The following is a 15,020-nucleotide window of genomic DNA, read 5'->3' on the forward strand; positions in this document are numbered from 1 at the left end:
AAATGTAAATTGATTATTTCTGGCTTAATATGTAACGTTGTGTTTTCAATTGTGTTTTCAATCTTTTGGCAGGGGACAGAGTAGATTAGAGGACGGTGCTTACAGCGCGCACTAGGAACGAGCATCTGTTAAACTCTATCACACACGTACCAGGAGAAAAGTGAGTCCCAGGAGACTGGAAACTATCTTGTAAAACAATTCCTTTGGGGAACAGTAAAAATTAAGCAAGGGTGACTATTATCAAATATGGAACAAAAGTAGGTGGCATGAGAGATTCACAGAAATTTTGTGGCTTCAACTATTTACAGTGGACGACCCCAAGTCATACAGCAAGCATTCACATAGGTGCAGTGCCTAATATTCAAGATCTAAATCTGCTCCTCTGTGTCTAGAGCTACAACAAATTTATTTCTGGGATGAAAAAACACTAACAAATGTGCACAAGTAATACTTAAGGATAAAATCTCCCCTCTTAGAATATACTAATAACTTTGGTTTTAATACAGGAATCTCATTACTCATAATTTAACACAAGAAGTTTGCCTGAAGTATTTAAAATTAGCTCACAATTTAACTTTGCTTGTTCTTTTCCATATTTTGCAGGGGTTCTACACTCAACACGTTAGTTTTGAAACAAAAATACAAAAAGAATACAAATGAACTTAAATATAAAACAGAAACAGACACAAGACATAGAATACAAACTTGTGGTTGCCGGGGGAGGGGGGTAGGTAGGGACAGACTGGGAATTCGAGATTTATAGATACTGACAGGTATATATAGAATAGATACACTAGTTTATACTGTATAGCACAGAGAAACATATTCAAGATCTTGTAGTAGCTCATGTTGAAAAAGAATAGGAAAACAAATATATGTATAGTCATGTATGACTAAAAAACTGTGCTGTACACCAGAAATTCACACATTATAAACTGATTATAACTCAATTAAAAAATACAATTAGTTTAAAGAGTTACCCATAAGAATCTCAAACATATTAGTTTAGACCAATTTCTAGGGTTTTCTTATGAGAATGTCATTAAATTTTCTGTTTCATCTAAGGCTCATCTTCAAGAATTCTTTTCATTTGTTTTACATATTGCCAAGAGAAAATCTGAGTGAAATAAAATAACCAGCTCAGAGAAGGGAACTTTTTGTTACAATGACAATGACACTTCAACTAATCCCCAAACTTTCTCCTATACCTAGGACACAAGATAACTAATTCAGTCACCTAGCATTTCTTAAGAACTGCTATGCTACGGTAACTATAAAGCATTTCTCTTTAGCAGGTAGTTAAAAACAAAACTATAGTAAGGAGGGAAGTCCTGCTAAATCAGCTTCATAACAAATATAATTCTAGTGCAGCAGTTATTCAAAGTGTACATATTACTCAATATGTAATAGTATCAAAAATTATAAATCAACAATTTTCTCTTTACTTTCAAAAAATCAGTCAAGCCTTAAGAAAAAAACCACCCAGATACATTCTAAAATCTGAAATATATTTCAAATTAGGAAAATAGCTAACATCAATTTCACTAGCTTTTCATCCCCCTTTTCCCTCATGTAAGATTTTTTGAAGTGGAAACTATATAAAATTTCTGTATATTCCTTCGTAACACAGTTATCAATAAGCAGTAATGAGTAAAGGGATCATCACTCTTTTCCTATCTTTGACCCATGGCTATTTTACACATAAAACGTTTAAACATTAATCTTTAAATAAAATTCTTTTCTACTTATTTCATAAAGTCTACACCTTTCATATCTTATTTCTTATGTGGTATAGCAGTTTTATGATTTCTAGAACAAAAGAGTCTGCTGTTATTTTTACATTTTATAAAACTGTCTAATTATGCCAATCTGAGAACTGCCTTTCTTTTTAGCTGGTGATTTAGTTGCAGCTAAAAAAAAAAAAAAGGCCTTGTCAGCTCACAGGAACACATGGAAGGCTTTGGGCCATGTGCCCAGGAATTTTGTGATTCACTCAGTAACTATCATCTTCCCAAAGTAAATATTTGAAATTCCACTATTAAGAACACATAAAACAAGAAAAAAAGTGTTACTAGAAAATGGTATACCATTAGCGTAAGTGCTTTTTCATTTCTGTGAGAAAATTATACACTTGAAAAAAAACCTGCTTCAAATATCTCCACCAAATAAACTAGTAAAATGTTGTATATGCATAATCCAATTAGCTGTCAGAAGTCAAGAGAAAATGAAAAGTATTTACACTTCCAGATGAAGAGTAATCAAAACTAATTCTAAGTGAACATGTCTAATGTACATGTAAGAAAAATTTAATAAACCAAAAAAAGTCAACTGGCATTTCATATTTTTAAAGATTTATGATGCTTGTTCTCAGATCCTATTATTGTTTCAACAACCTAAAAAGGCTGTATCAAGAATAAACCTTCTTTCTCTTAATAATGGGAACAAATTCCTTCATGTGCCTTTAATGACAGTCGTAATCAAAAGCAAATACGGTACATTAGAAATTGACACAACATTGTAAACTGACTATACTTCAATTAAAAAAAAGAAAAAAGAAAATATGACTTCTTAAAATATTAATGATATTTTAGACACCTCACTGGGATTCAGTAATATTTCCTTTACCCACAGCTCAGCTATCTTACAAACCTTACTTACAAAAAACAAACACACGAAAAACCAACCCAGACAATACACCAAACTTCTTTGAACAAAGGAATGTTAGAAGGCTCATATGCTCAGGCATTTTGTTCTCAAGCCTTCACTCTGAGTCTATTTCACTTCCTTCTACACAATTCCAACAAAAAATTTGACTTTCCAAGTCTATATGAGATAAAAGCAACAATAAGAGAAGTTGCTATAGGCAAAGCATACTGACAACAGCAAAATGCAGTATCTGAGAGTCTACAAGTATGAAAATCAAGAGGAAATCAATAAAAAACAAAAACAAAAAAATGCATAAAAAGCCATAACTGACCCTTCTGAGGTTATTTAAGAGCAATCATATACTTCAGGAGCTTCTCAAGTCAGCCTGTTAGCACATTACATAATTGAAGTGAACAATGACCTTGAGTCTTCAATACAGTTCTTTCTATTTTAAGTATCACATGTTGCTATTAGCCTACATCTTGACAGGGTGACCGCATCTGGTTTGCTTGGGATTGTACCAGCCCAGGCCTGTTGTCCAGGCATAATTATTATTAGCTCTCCCTTTCACTCTCAGAAAGAATGGCTTGGAAATGTAAATTCTAGGGTTATCCTACTGAATGCTTACTATGTGCCAGGAACTATTCCAAGGGTTTTCATTTATCCTCACAGTCTTATGAAATGGGGTATAATTATTATCCCCTTTTTCAGATGAACTAAGGCTCTAAGAGGTTAAGTGATTTTCCTAAGATTGTCCAATTAATAAGTATTAATCACCTGTATGTGAACAAACCAGATAGTCTTATACCAAAATAGTATTCAACCACAATACACTGTACTACTTCTCCTTAGGAAGATCGGTAGAGGAACAGCAGAAGAGAGAGATCCAAGTTTTTAGAAAAGGGTTGAGAAGTATCAGCTTTCTGGAAAGTGTGTCTATACACTCCTTATGGCTTCCATGGTCCCATACACTTAACAATACTGAAACATCTAAGAAAATCTTTGAAGTGTAAAAATACTCCAGTTTTTATGAGCATGGGCTTTCTTAGAAAACAAAAATTCCAATAATATTTTTCAAATATTCTTGAGACGCAACTTTAGAAACATACTATAAAAAAAAAAAAGAAATTTAAAAGAAACAATTAAAAAAAAACCACACTAAATTAGTTATGTCCTGTTCAAAACATCCAATTATCCCATTAAAAAAAGAAAATTAGTAACTCACTGTATGTTACAATACAAAGGCAGAGTGAAAAGTATACTGGACTGGAATCTGCTTTGCTACTCAGTAGCTGGGATGTCCCTTAACTTCTCCAAACTTGTTTCTTCATGTGCAGCAGAGAAATATGGTTTAGCTCGTTAAGACGACCTAAGGAGATCAAACGGATTTCAAGTGTCTTGAGAACTATAAAGGACTACCTATATTTAGGGTATTAATTGATTAATTGTCACAGATTTTCAACAACCTCAATCATAAACTTATGCCAACTGTTCCAAAACAATCATATTTATTTCCTCTTATTTTTTACTTCAAAATTTAAGGGAAAAAACTATTCTGATTGGTCACATGTGAAAAAGAAAATCACACTAAAAAGATAAAAGAGCAATCATGAACAACTCAGGGCCTACACTTTATACTTCATTCTGAAAAACATGCTACTTATCAGCTAATTAGTCCTTAAACAACCTGTGAGATTAAGTAAAATAGTAACAATAAAGAGGTTCAAAGACTTACAATAAATCTTACTTTTTACATAGTTCTCTATCTACTTAAGTACAACTTACTTAGAGTGATGTTTAAACAAATTATTACATTTACATAGTGTTTTCCTGTTTTCCAAAAAGCATTTCCATATTTGATCCTTAGGAATCAGGTATGGTAGACATATATCATCATTCGTATATATTGAAGAAACTGAGGTTCAGAGAGACTAATTTGCACAGCGGCTTTTTGACAGGAAATTGAAGTGGAAGGATGACTCCTAATCCACATGGAAAGAAAGCAATTATTTGGATGTTTCAGAGCAAAAGAAAAGTCTCAGACTTCTTCACTGGCTGAGACGAGACACAGAACATCTATAAACTCATGCTGTCTGAAAAGCAATATTCACTGGAGCCTGACTGCACATCTCCAGTGGCTTTAATATTCACCCAAAAATAAATATTCATGTTTGGGATCTCAAACTACTAGTACATTTTCAAGCAAAAATAGGACTTACGAAGAACAGAACCAGACTATTTTTTCAGAGTGGCAACCTAATAAAAGGGGTTCCAACCCCTCTACAGTTTACCACTGCTGAGATTATTCCTTAATAAGAACACTTAATCTTCTCCCAAAGCTTATTTGCTAGATTCTATAAAGTAACTGTTACAAAGAATCTGCATCAGAGAAATTCAAACCTAATAGGAGGCTTTTCTTCCAACCTACTAAAAGGCACAATAAATACATAATGTTGGCCCCATTATTGTAGATAATGATGGAAAACAACAGCTGATAGCCAGTTTGGGACAAATGCCAACTGTTCCCATTTGTCACAAAATGTCAAAATTAACTGCTACAACACTCAGTTTTCAAAAAATATTGGTATCTCTAAACAAGAAAGTGTATCAGCTGAAATCCTAAAAAAACTGACTAAAGATAATGGTGTCTTACCTGCAATATTAGTTTAAAAGATTCTAGTGTTCCAGAGTATAAGTAAACACATCTCAACAGCTTTATATATTTTCATATATTTTATTTTTTAAACACTTATTATTTTGCAAGCTAGCAGTAAAATATTGTCCTCAATATTTTACTAAGTAGCACCGTATACCTTTTAAAGCTAACTGGAACAGTGTTTCATTGTAAATGATTGTAAAGTAAAATGATCATTTCAGATGCCAAATTAGTCTCAAGTAACATATGAACAATTAATTACCATTATTTTTGGCTTTATGCACAAAGATGAACTAATATTAGTAATACTCCTGTCAATCTAACAAATCAAAGTACCACAGTTTAAAGCAGTATTTAATCTCTGAAATTATATAAGAGGCATATAAGAAAGTTGAAAAATCAGCTATAAAACCAGAAGATACCTCATAACCTATTTAGAGTCCCTTACTTTTCAGAAGAATGAGGAAACTAATAAAATTTCATGGTACAAGTATCAGTTACACATATGCTTTAGTATATGTCAGTATTCTCATGCTTTCCTTATGAGTTTGGCCTGATCAAAAAGCCATCAAAATGTCCAGGATAATTCACAGGGACAGCTGGAAGCCTGAAATAAAATTGCTCAGTACAAAAGATCCTAAGACATTCATATAATTTTAAAGGGAAACCTAGACATTTAACTCCTATTTTTGATTTCATCTAAAAAATCTTTTGAATATTTGGAAAAATATTTAATTAAACTCAAATTACTTCCACACATTAAAAAAAGGGGGGATTTTTCATTTCCTGTTTTCTAATAAGAGCATTTGTCAGCACTATGGGGTTAAGTTCTAAGCTACAATCCACTGCTTACTAGCATGCCTGTTTTGCATACCAGTAGAATCAAGTCCAGTTTTGCCATTTGTGGATAACTATGACAAGATACAAAAGCATGTGTTTGCCATAAATAGCTCTGGCTAACAGCAAACTGCTCACACTGAACAGATCAAATTCTCTATAAGGAGAGCTGTCTGGATCACAGCCAAACCCCACTAATAATGTTTAAGACTGCTATATCAATTCTTTTTTTTTCAATTTGTAATATATATTAAGAAATAGTAGCTGAAATCAAAGTTCCTAAACATGGGAACTGTAATTAAACTTTTGAAGGACAACATTTTACAAGTTATTTTCATTATGACCAAATACACAATAAGAGCTTCCTGCTTCTTCTACTACTGAACTATTTAGAAATGTAAACGTGAATTAAAAAAATAACTACCCTAATTTATCCAGAGAACAAATCAGATATTGGAGAGTATTTATGTCAAAGTGCAAAAAAATAATTCCTGATCATCATTTTAACACATAAGGAAATAAACTAAAGCTTGTAAAAGAACCCCTCTATAACAATAATATTTTATATTAGTTGGTTTTAGGATAGAATATTTTTTAAACCAAATAAACCCAACAAACTGGAAAATATCATGCATGAAATACTGTACAAAAAAGTTCTTAAATGACCAGTGCAGAGATTAATAATAGCTGTTTACCCGTGGAGTTGCTTCACATGGTATTTTGCAAAATGTCCAAGGAAAACAAGGCAACGTTCTGTAATATGCCACAATTTTTATTGCAACGTGGCCATTTTTGTGAGGGTGGGGAGTTTGATCTCAAAAACAATGTTCCATTTAAGGCTCTTTTATACAGAAATTGCCATCATGACTGATACTCAAAATACCTTTAGTGTTGCAAGACTTACATGGTAAACAAAACTCCTACACTTATTCAGTAGTGTACACTCAATGGAAAACAAAAAGGCATTAATAATAACAGCTATTTCTTTTAAGAAGATACCCAGGTAACAGGAATGAACACTGAGGTACTAGGATAAGTTGATGACACAGTTAACACAACTTAATTGGCATTCCTTTTGGGATGGGGTTTTAAACTCATTACAAAAAAAGTGCTTTCAATGCATAGTGTTATATCCGTGCTGCCATGTCACAAAAAATAGTCTTGCCAAGGCAGGTGAGGTGTATGAATGCTTGAGCCTCACAGAACTGCAATCAAGTGCAACTATAAATAATACTGAATAAAGTTTACCATCTCACCAGTGGATAATACTTTCAAGGCATTCAATTAGCTTAACCCTTTGCAGTATTCTAAACTATTCACATTGACAATCACATTCATTGTAGTGCTTGCTCCAAGGGAGGCATATAACCAGTTGTTTTGGCTAAAATATGATGGGAAGGCATTCCTTGGGTTCTACATAAAAGTAACAGTATTAAAACAGTCTAATGGCAATGACTGATAGGCTGCTTACATGAATGATATTTCCTTCATTCATTGTGTTGGAAGGACCCAGTGGGAAGAGGAAGAGAAGAAAAAAAAAATCCTAATAACTATTACAATTGACTGAGCTGGAGAAATGGAAGCTCCTTAAGATCCAGATGGCACTTGACTGTCATTTTATAAGGGTTTTCCTTCAAGTGAAACTACTACATTGCCTCCCAATTTCTCTCCAAGTGTCGAACGGTCCTTTATATCATCCAAGCCATTTACTTGCCACTCATGTTTAATACCTTTAAAACAAAACAAAACAAAACATCATTTTATTACAGTTAAGAAAGAGTAATTCCTCTGAACAAAATATTCAATGTTTGTACCTGTAAATTTCTTTTTAATGGCATCTTTAGAGCTAGCATAAATCATCTTGCTTTTTAAAGGTGCACTTTCAGGAGCCCTATGGAAAAAAAGACAAACAATTGTTAAATCCCACTTAAGAGAAAAACAAAGGTAAAACTGACTATGTTAATAACAATCCTTGCATTTTAAAAGTACTTTTTTCTTTTGTTTTTACACACCAGAATATAAATACTAGGTCTTCTTTCTTAGACTCTTTTGTTTCGTATGTGGCATCGTACAAAGCATATCGGCAATCATTCAGAGGTAGCAACTTCACAAAAGATGTGTAGGGGTCCTCTACAGTATCACCAATGTCACCCACCAAGATCTGCTTTGCTTCCTCTACAATTATTTGTCTTTTGTCATCGCTTAAACAGAAGAGAACTGCTTTCTTTCTTTTTTTGATCTCCTCTTGTGTAGAAGATTTCCTTACTTTCATATCATTAAAAACTTTGATGACTTCATCATTCACTGTAACTCCAGAAGCCTGAAAAGTAAAGAAGGAACAGTAATTCAGAACAAGTATTTTGGTTTTAACCAAAATTACTGTTTGCCCAGAAAGGATTCACTTTAGTCTGGACATCAAAAATTGCATCATACCATGCAAGGAGTCCAATCAGCTTTGCCACATTTTCAGTAGCAGTATATGATGCATCTAACGATTCTAACTCATCCTGCCCCATTCATCCTTTTTAAAAATGGGATTTGGAGGCTGAAGTAAATGGAAGGTAGAGGGAAAGGGACAAACACAGGCTGTCCCATCCCTGAAATGTTTCCTATTTCACTGGGTGATGTCAGAGATTCAGGAGCAGCAGCAAAAATACCTTCTGTATTGTGTCAACCCGGCAGGCCTTAAAAAAACACTTTTGGATTTCAGTTAATGCTTCTACTATTTTTTTTTCTTTAAAGCCATCCTAGCCAGTGTCGTTTCCTCATAAGGAAAGAGAATCAAGTGTGAACACCAACCCGCCCACGGCTACAGCATAATTGCCTCACAGCTCAAATGCAGACACTTCAAAACTAACGGATCTCGTGTAAAACCTTTTTACGGCGAGAAAGCATTTTTTAACAGTTTTCCCACCTCCTTCATCTCCCTCTAAGGGTTCTACTACAGACCCTCAAGACCCTCACCGAAAGCCTTCAGCAAGGGCTGTACAGCACGTACTAATCTGAGAGCGCGCGTGCGGAGGAAAATTAGGTACCGGAGGGCAAAGGCGACGGACGGGGGGAGAGCTCGGGGACCCTCCGGCGCCCACGGCCGCCTCCCGCCCCCCGCCCCGCTCAAGCCCCGACCCCCGGCCCGCGCCCGCCTCCCCGCACCCCGGCCCTCCCCGCCCCCAGGAATCCGAAGCGCGGTCGGGCGGGCCTGACGGCTGGAGGGCAGGCCGGCCAGCTGGAAGACAGCAGCGGGGCCGCAGCGCAGGAGCGCCCACCTTGGAGGCCAAAATCAGGTTAAAATGGCGGCCTCAGGCGCAGAGCCCCGCGGGGCCGCGCTGGGGGCTGTGCTCACAGCGCCCCGGCCCCCTGGCCCCCGGCCGGCGCGCCCGCCTTACCATAGTGCCCGCGGCTGAGGCTGCGGCGGCGGCTCGGGCTCCGGCTGTGTGGCTGTGCGAGGAGAAGGAGGGGCGTGCGGGCGGCGGCGAGTGCGGGGCACGCCGGGAGTGCGGCCCGAGAGGCGGCGGCGGCGGCTCGGGGGGCTGCGGCGCGGGCGGGGCGGTCACGTGGGCACGCCCCGGGCCGGCCCTTCCGCCCGCCGCCCCGCCCGCGTCCTCCGCCTGACCCCGCGCACGTCCGGCAGGCCCCGCGGGCCGCGCGCTGGCGGGCCGCGCCCCGGGCCCTGGCGGGGCGGCGTCTAGCCTCCGGCCCTGACTCGTCCACCTGCCCGGGCAGGTGCTCGGCTCCCAAGGGCGCGTTTCCACACTGCTTTCCGATGGGCAAGGGCGCTGCTCCCGGGGTTGAGCGCGTGTGCGCGGAACGGCGCGCCAAGGTGTCCTTTTATTCGCATGTGGTTTCCGCCACGGAAAGGGGCTGGATTCCTACGTTGTTGGTCATTTTGGAAAGCCCCCGTAAGACGTAGCGTGAATTACTTAGATCTCCTTCTTCCAATTCAGTGAGAAAAAACACCATCACCAGTGAGGTTACCCCACCCTTGATTGAATTACTCAGCAAAAACAAGGTGGAAAATCACATCCCAAAAGTCTGTGGTTGGTCACGGACATAGAAAACAAACTGTGGTTACTAAAGGGGAAAGAGGGAGGGAGGGATAAATTAGGAGTGCGGGATTAACACATACACATTACTATATAGAAAACAGATAAACAAGGACCTACTGTGTATATACACACAGGGAATATTTAGTGTATATGCTGTGTGTATAGCACAGGGAACTACAGTCAACTTCGTGTAATAAGCTATAATGGAAAAAAATCTGAAAATATGTATATATAAGTGAATCGCTTTGCTGTACCCCTGAAACTAACATTGTGAATCAGCTACACTTAAATTAAAAAAAAAAAAAGTCTGTGATTGAGATAAAAATAAAAAGAGAGAGGAAATTGGGTAGTAACATCCCTTGGTAATATCCTTTTATATATTAGACTTCGTAGGAAATGGATTGTACTCTCTACGAGTAGTCTTTTCTTCATAGCCCCAGCTATGACAGCTGGCATCAAGTAAGTGGACCCAAGCGTAGAGATTCCTCCTCTTCTTGGCAACCACAACTTCTTCTAGCAAAGCCCGTATAACTAAGTCAAGCCTCTTCTCTAACTAAACCTTTTTGATACTTTTTTACAAGTATCCATCAAATTTATCGTAGAAAAATTTGTCACTATATGCTTTGAGGAAATTTTTCAGAAAGATTCAACACTTTATGAGTTTATAATGCAAATGTTTTAAATAAAATACTTTATGTGCTTATATATAATAAAAGGAAGATTTAATAAGTGTTGCATTACTTTGGGCTGATTTATGCTACCTTTTTTTCTTGAACATTTTTCATTTCTACCTTACTTTTTTCATTTGTAAAATTGGAAAAATGTATTTAAAATCTGATTAATAGTCGAATTTATTTTGTGAAAAAGACTTGCACTAAAAAGGTAGAATTGTTATTGCCTAAAACTTTTGGGAGCAAAATAGTAAGTCAGTCCAGATAAACCTTAAGGTGAACTAACCCAAAAGTGCAGAGTAAGGGCAAGAACTCTGGGCTGGAGTTGGGAGACTTGAGTATTAATCTTGGCACTGCCCCTGTCTCTGTAACTTCAAAGGGCTTTCAACCCTTGCAGACCTCAGGTGCTTTATCTGTGTAACAAGCTCTAATTATCTTTAAAGTCTTCCACCTTTAAAATTCAGTTTCCTAGTATGCCAGTGTTTCTCAGGAAATGCTGTGTATATATTCTCAGGATTCAGTAAATTTAGGAATGGAAAATCATGAGAAGAGGTTACGCCTTAGTGTTGCCTGAGAATAGGTTCTTGCCTCGTGCAGGAAAGAATTCAAGAGCGAGGCACAGTAAAGTGAAAGCAAGTTTATTCAGAGAGATACACACTCCATAGACAGAGTGCAGGCTGTCTCAAAATGGGGAGAGGAAGAGAGACCAAGAGGTGTGGAGATGTTTAGTTTAAAGTAAAAGCAGATACACACTTCATAGAGAGAGTGCAGTCTGTCTCAAAAGGCAAGAGAGCGCGCGATCACTATGTCCTGGGTTGTTAGTTTTTATGGGCTTGGTAATTTCATATGCTAATAAGTAGGAGGATTATTCCAACTGTTTAGGGGAAGGGGCAGGGATTTCCAGGAATTGGGCCCCCCACCCACTTTTGTGCCTTTTATGGGTAGCCTAGGAACTGTCATGGCCCTGTGGATGTGCCATGAGGCTCAAGGTCTACTGGAAGTCAAATCTTCTGCCATCTTGGTTGTAATCAGTTTGTCCTCTCCTCAAAGGCTGTCTCCTTCGATGGTTGTACCCTGCCTCCTTCCTGTCTCACTAGTTTGTATGATAAATTCTTATATCCAAAAGTTAATATATTTTAAGAGGAGCATGCTAAGTATTGCCCAGGAAACAGACCTAGTTTCTATGTCCATAGTTTGTGCTTATTATCCTGATGGGAAGATTGACTTAGTATAGAAATGAAAATTGAAACGAAATTTCCCAGTGTCTAAGCAAATGCCAAGCAAGTAGATAATAATACTTTACATTAGGTGGTGTGTTAGAGTTTATGAAACCATTTACTTTCTTGATCTCTCTTGAGGTTCCTAGGGAATCATGGAGAATGAATCTCTAGGGCTCCAAACGTTTGCTCTGTGTGGGTACCTGCAAGTTTCCTTACTGAATTCTTCCTCTCAGGGCCCCCTTCCCTTCTCAGCCTTGACATTTGCAGCAAAGAGATTCCAGAAGGGCCATAGCACTGGCAGAGACCAAGTCTGGGGACATGGGGACCTAGATAAGGTGTTAGAACCTCTCCTACCAAAGCTGGGGATTCCGAAGATGTTAGTCTCTCCTCCCAGCAGACATCAACCCCTCTCCAAGCCTCCCTGTTCCTCTCCCCTTCCCCAGACAGAGTTCACACTTCCCATGTACTAGGATTCTTTTCCTGAAGAGATTTTTCATCTTTGCACATATTTTATTGCATTGTAATCACTTGTTCATGTGTTCTGCCACCCTGCCAGACTGGAAATTCGTTTAGGATCTGAGTCCTACTCATCTTTGAATTTCTGGAATCTGGTACACAGTAGGTCCTCAACAGCAAAAAGTAATAATTTTAAGTTGCTTTAGTGCTATAAAGAGAACAAAAAAGAAGCTCCTGAAGATTGTGAGGACTTTCCACATGCTCTTGTGAGGCTGGCTCTTACGACATCAGGGCCAGTAACAACTCTTCACACCTGTTATTTATAACCGGAACCTACCACCACTCGATAGAGAAAGGGACAGAATTACCAAGCATTGCTGCACGGTTTTGTAATCTGAGTGTCAGACATCATGTGTATCAGTTTCCTGTGGCTGCTGTAACAAACCACAATGAATTTAGTGGTTCAAAACAACACAAATTTATTGTCTGACAGTTCTGGACATGAAAGTCAGAAATGACTCTTGTGGGGCTAAAGTCAAGCTGTTGGCAGCCCTTCATTGCTTTCAGAAGCTGTAGGAGAAAAGTCTGTTTCCTTGCCTTTTCCAGCTTCCAGATGCCACCCACATTCCTTATTGTAACCCCCGGGTAGCAATTGCATCCCTCACACCTCTGCGTCAGCTGTCACATCTCTGCCCCTCTCTTCCCTCCCTCTTTCACTTCTAAGGACTGTTGTGACGACTTTGGACCCACTGGATAATTTAGGATAATCTCCCATCTCAAAATCATTTCCTTAATCACACCTGCAAAATTCCTTTTGCTATGTAAGGTCACATATTCCCAGGTTCTGGGGCTTGGACAGGGACATCTTTGGGGGCCATTATTCTGCCTACCGCACCACATCTATTCCCTTTAGCAATTTCAAGTCCAAGGAAATGATTATCAGGTGGACCAGAAGGACCCTAAACAATCCAGTACTAGAACACACACACACATGTCTAAACTCTAATTTTCCATTGGATGCACCACACACACGAATAGCAGCAACAAACAACCATTAGGAACTAAGTGACAGTAATCTCAGTTCTGACACAGCAGCGGTGCAACCTCAGGCCATTTACTTAACTGCTCTACAGCTGTTTCCTCATGTGTAAAATGGGGATTATATTTCCTCCTCCCTCTTCGGTTACGGTGAGGATCAAGTGAGAGAATGGATTTAAAGCTCCTTCCAGCACAGGAAAAGGAACCCTGGGGCTGTTACCACCAGTGCAGAGTGAAGGGGAGAGCGTGATCTGACCCATTCACAGGCAACAGTCACGAAGCAATCCCAAGCCTCACTGGTATTGATTTGTGAGGCTCAGCTAAAGTCTGTGTGCTTAAGATTCCTTAGAAAACTGGAAAAGTGAACACCCCTAATGCACCTTCTCCCACGAAGCAAACTAGATGGAGTTTCTGTGGCGTGTAAAAGTTTAGAATCATTTTTCAAGTCCTAGCTAAAACAATGAATCTGGAAGATTATGTAGAAAAATTCTGTTTGCGCCCCACTCCCTGTCAAGACACATCATACTCAGCTCCCACAGCCACTTCCTGACAAAGACAAACGTAAGCGTAAAGCTGCTCACTGCTTCCAAATGCACCTTTCTACCCACGTGCCTGCTTCAGCTGACATCTCTTCCTAACCCACGCCTGAGCTGAAAGACAGGTAAGGAGGCAAGTCATGCATTTTTCTAAATCCAACTTTGAACTTAGAACTAGAAAATAAACATAGTGGGAGATGTGTATTGGAGTCTGATCTCTGTGACTCACTCTCTGATCCGCACAACTCACTTTGGGTCTTTAGTTCTTTCTAATTTAGAAACATGACCTCACAGTAAAGGAACTTAGCAATCTGTGTCAAGGAAGAGGTGATGGGGTAAAGGGTAGCGGCAGTGAAAGGCAGTAAGTAGAGAAATGTAGTTCAAGTTGGTCTCAAACTCTATTTATAAATGTTAGTTTCAACTCACTTACTCACAGATACATTGATCAGAACCTGCCTATCAGTTGTCTTGGTGTTAATTGAATCGATGATAAGTAGTAACCAGTTAATTATACAAACCATACAAAAACAGCATCTGAGAAAAGAAACTTGCTAGTAATTTATTTAAGGTGGAGAGCCTTTGTTTAGCTTACTTTATTACAAAAGCTATAGATATTTATATCCTAGAAAATCATACAGGCATGAAAAATGTAACATACTGAAACTGTATCTTAACAGACATGAATAAGAATAGGCAAGAGATGAAAAACCAAATCAAGAATGAGACGAGTTTATTGATTCCATTCATTCATTCATTCCTTTTTTCATTTATTGAGCACCTCTGCTGGGGGCTGGGAATGCAAAAATAAAAATAACACAGCCCCTGCCTTGAAGAAAGTCAGTTCTGTGAGAAAACATCAAGGAAGCCAGTGTCTATGGGACAATCCCATGCGTGTGTACAGGATGCCTTGGGAG

General features: G+C 38.5%; 1 protein-coding gene across 1 annotated transcript; it reads right to left on the reverse strand.

Annotated features, from left to right (window-relative positions):
* Positions 1 to 6,890: 6,890 nt before the first annotated feature.
* On the reverse strand, positions 6,891 to 9,670 carry CFL2 (cofilin 2). The gene is made up of 4 exons (XM_031453567.2): positions 9,526 to 9,670; positions 8,152 to 8,459; positions 7,954 to 8,030; positions 6,891 to 7,869 (listed from the first exon to the last, which is right to left on the reverse strand). The coding sequence occupies exons 1-4, from the start codon at positions 9,526 to 9,528 to the stop codon at positions 7,757 to 7,759; spliced, it is 501 nt and encodes a 166-aa protein (XP_031309427.1). The 5' UTR covers positions 9,529 to 9,670; the 3' UTR covers positions 6,891 to 7,756.
* Between the last annotated feature and the right edge of the window lie 5,350 nt (positions 9,671 to 15,020).

The sequence above is a fragment of the Camelus dromedarius genome, chromosome 5 (genome assembly GCF_036321535.1).
Source record: "Camelus dromedarius isolate mCamDro1 chromosome 5, mCamDro1.pat, whole genome shotgun sequence".
In the NCBI taxonomy this organism is placed as follows: Eukaryota; Metazoa; Chordata; class Mammalia; order Artiodactyla; family Camelidae; genus Camelus; species Camelus dromedarius.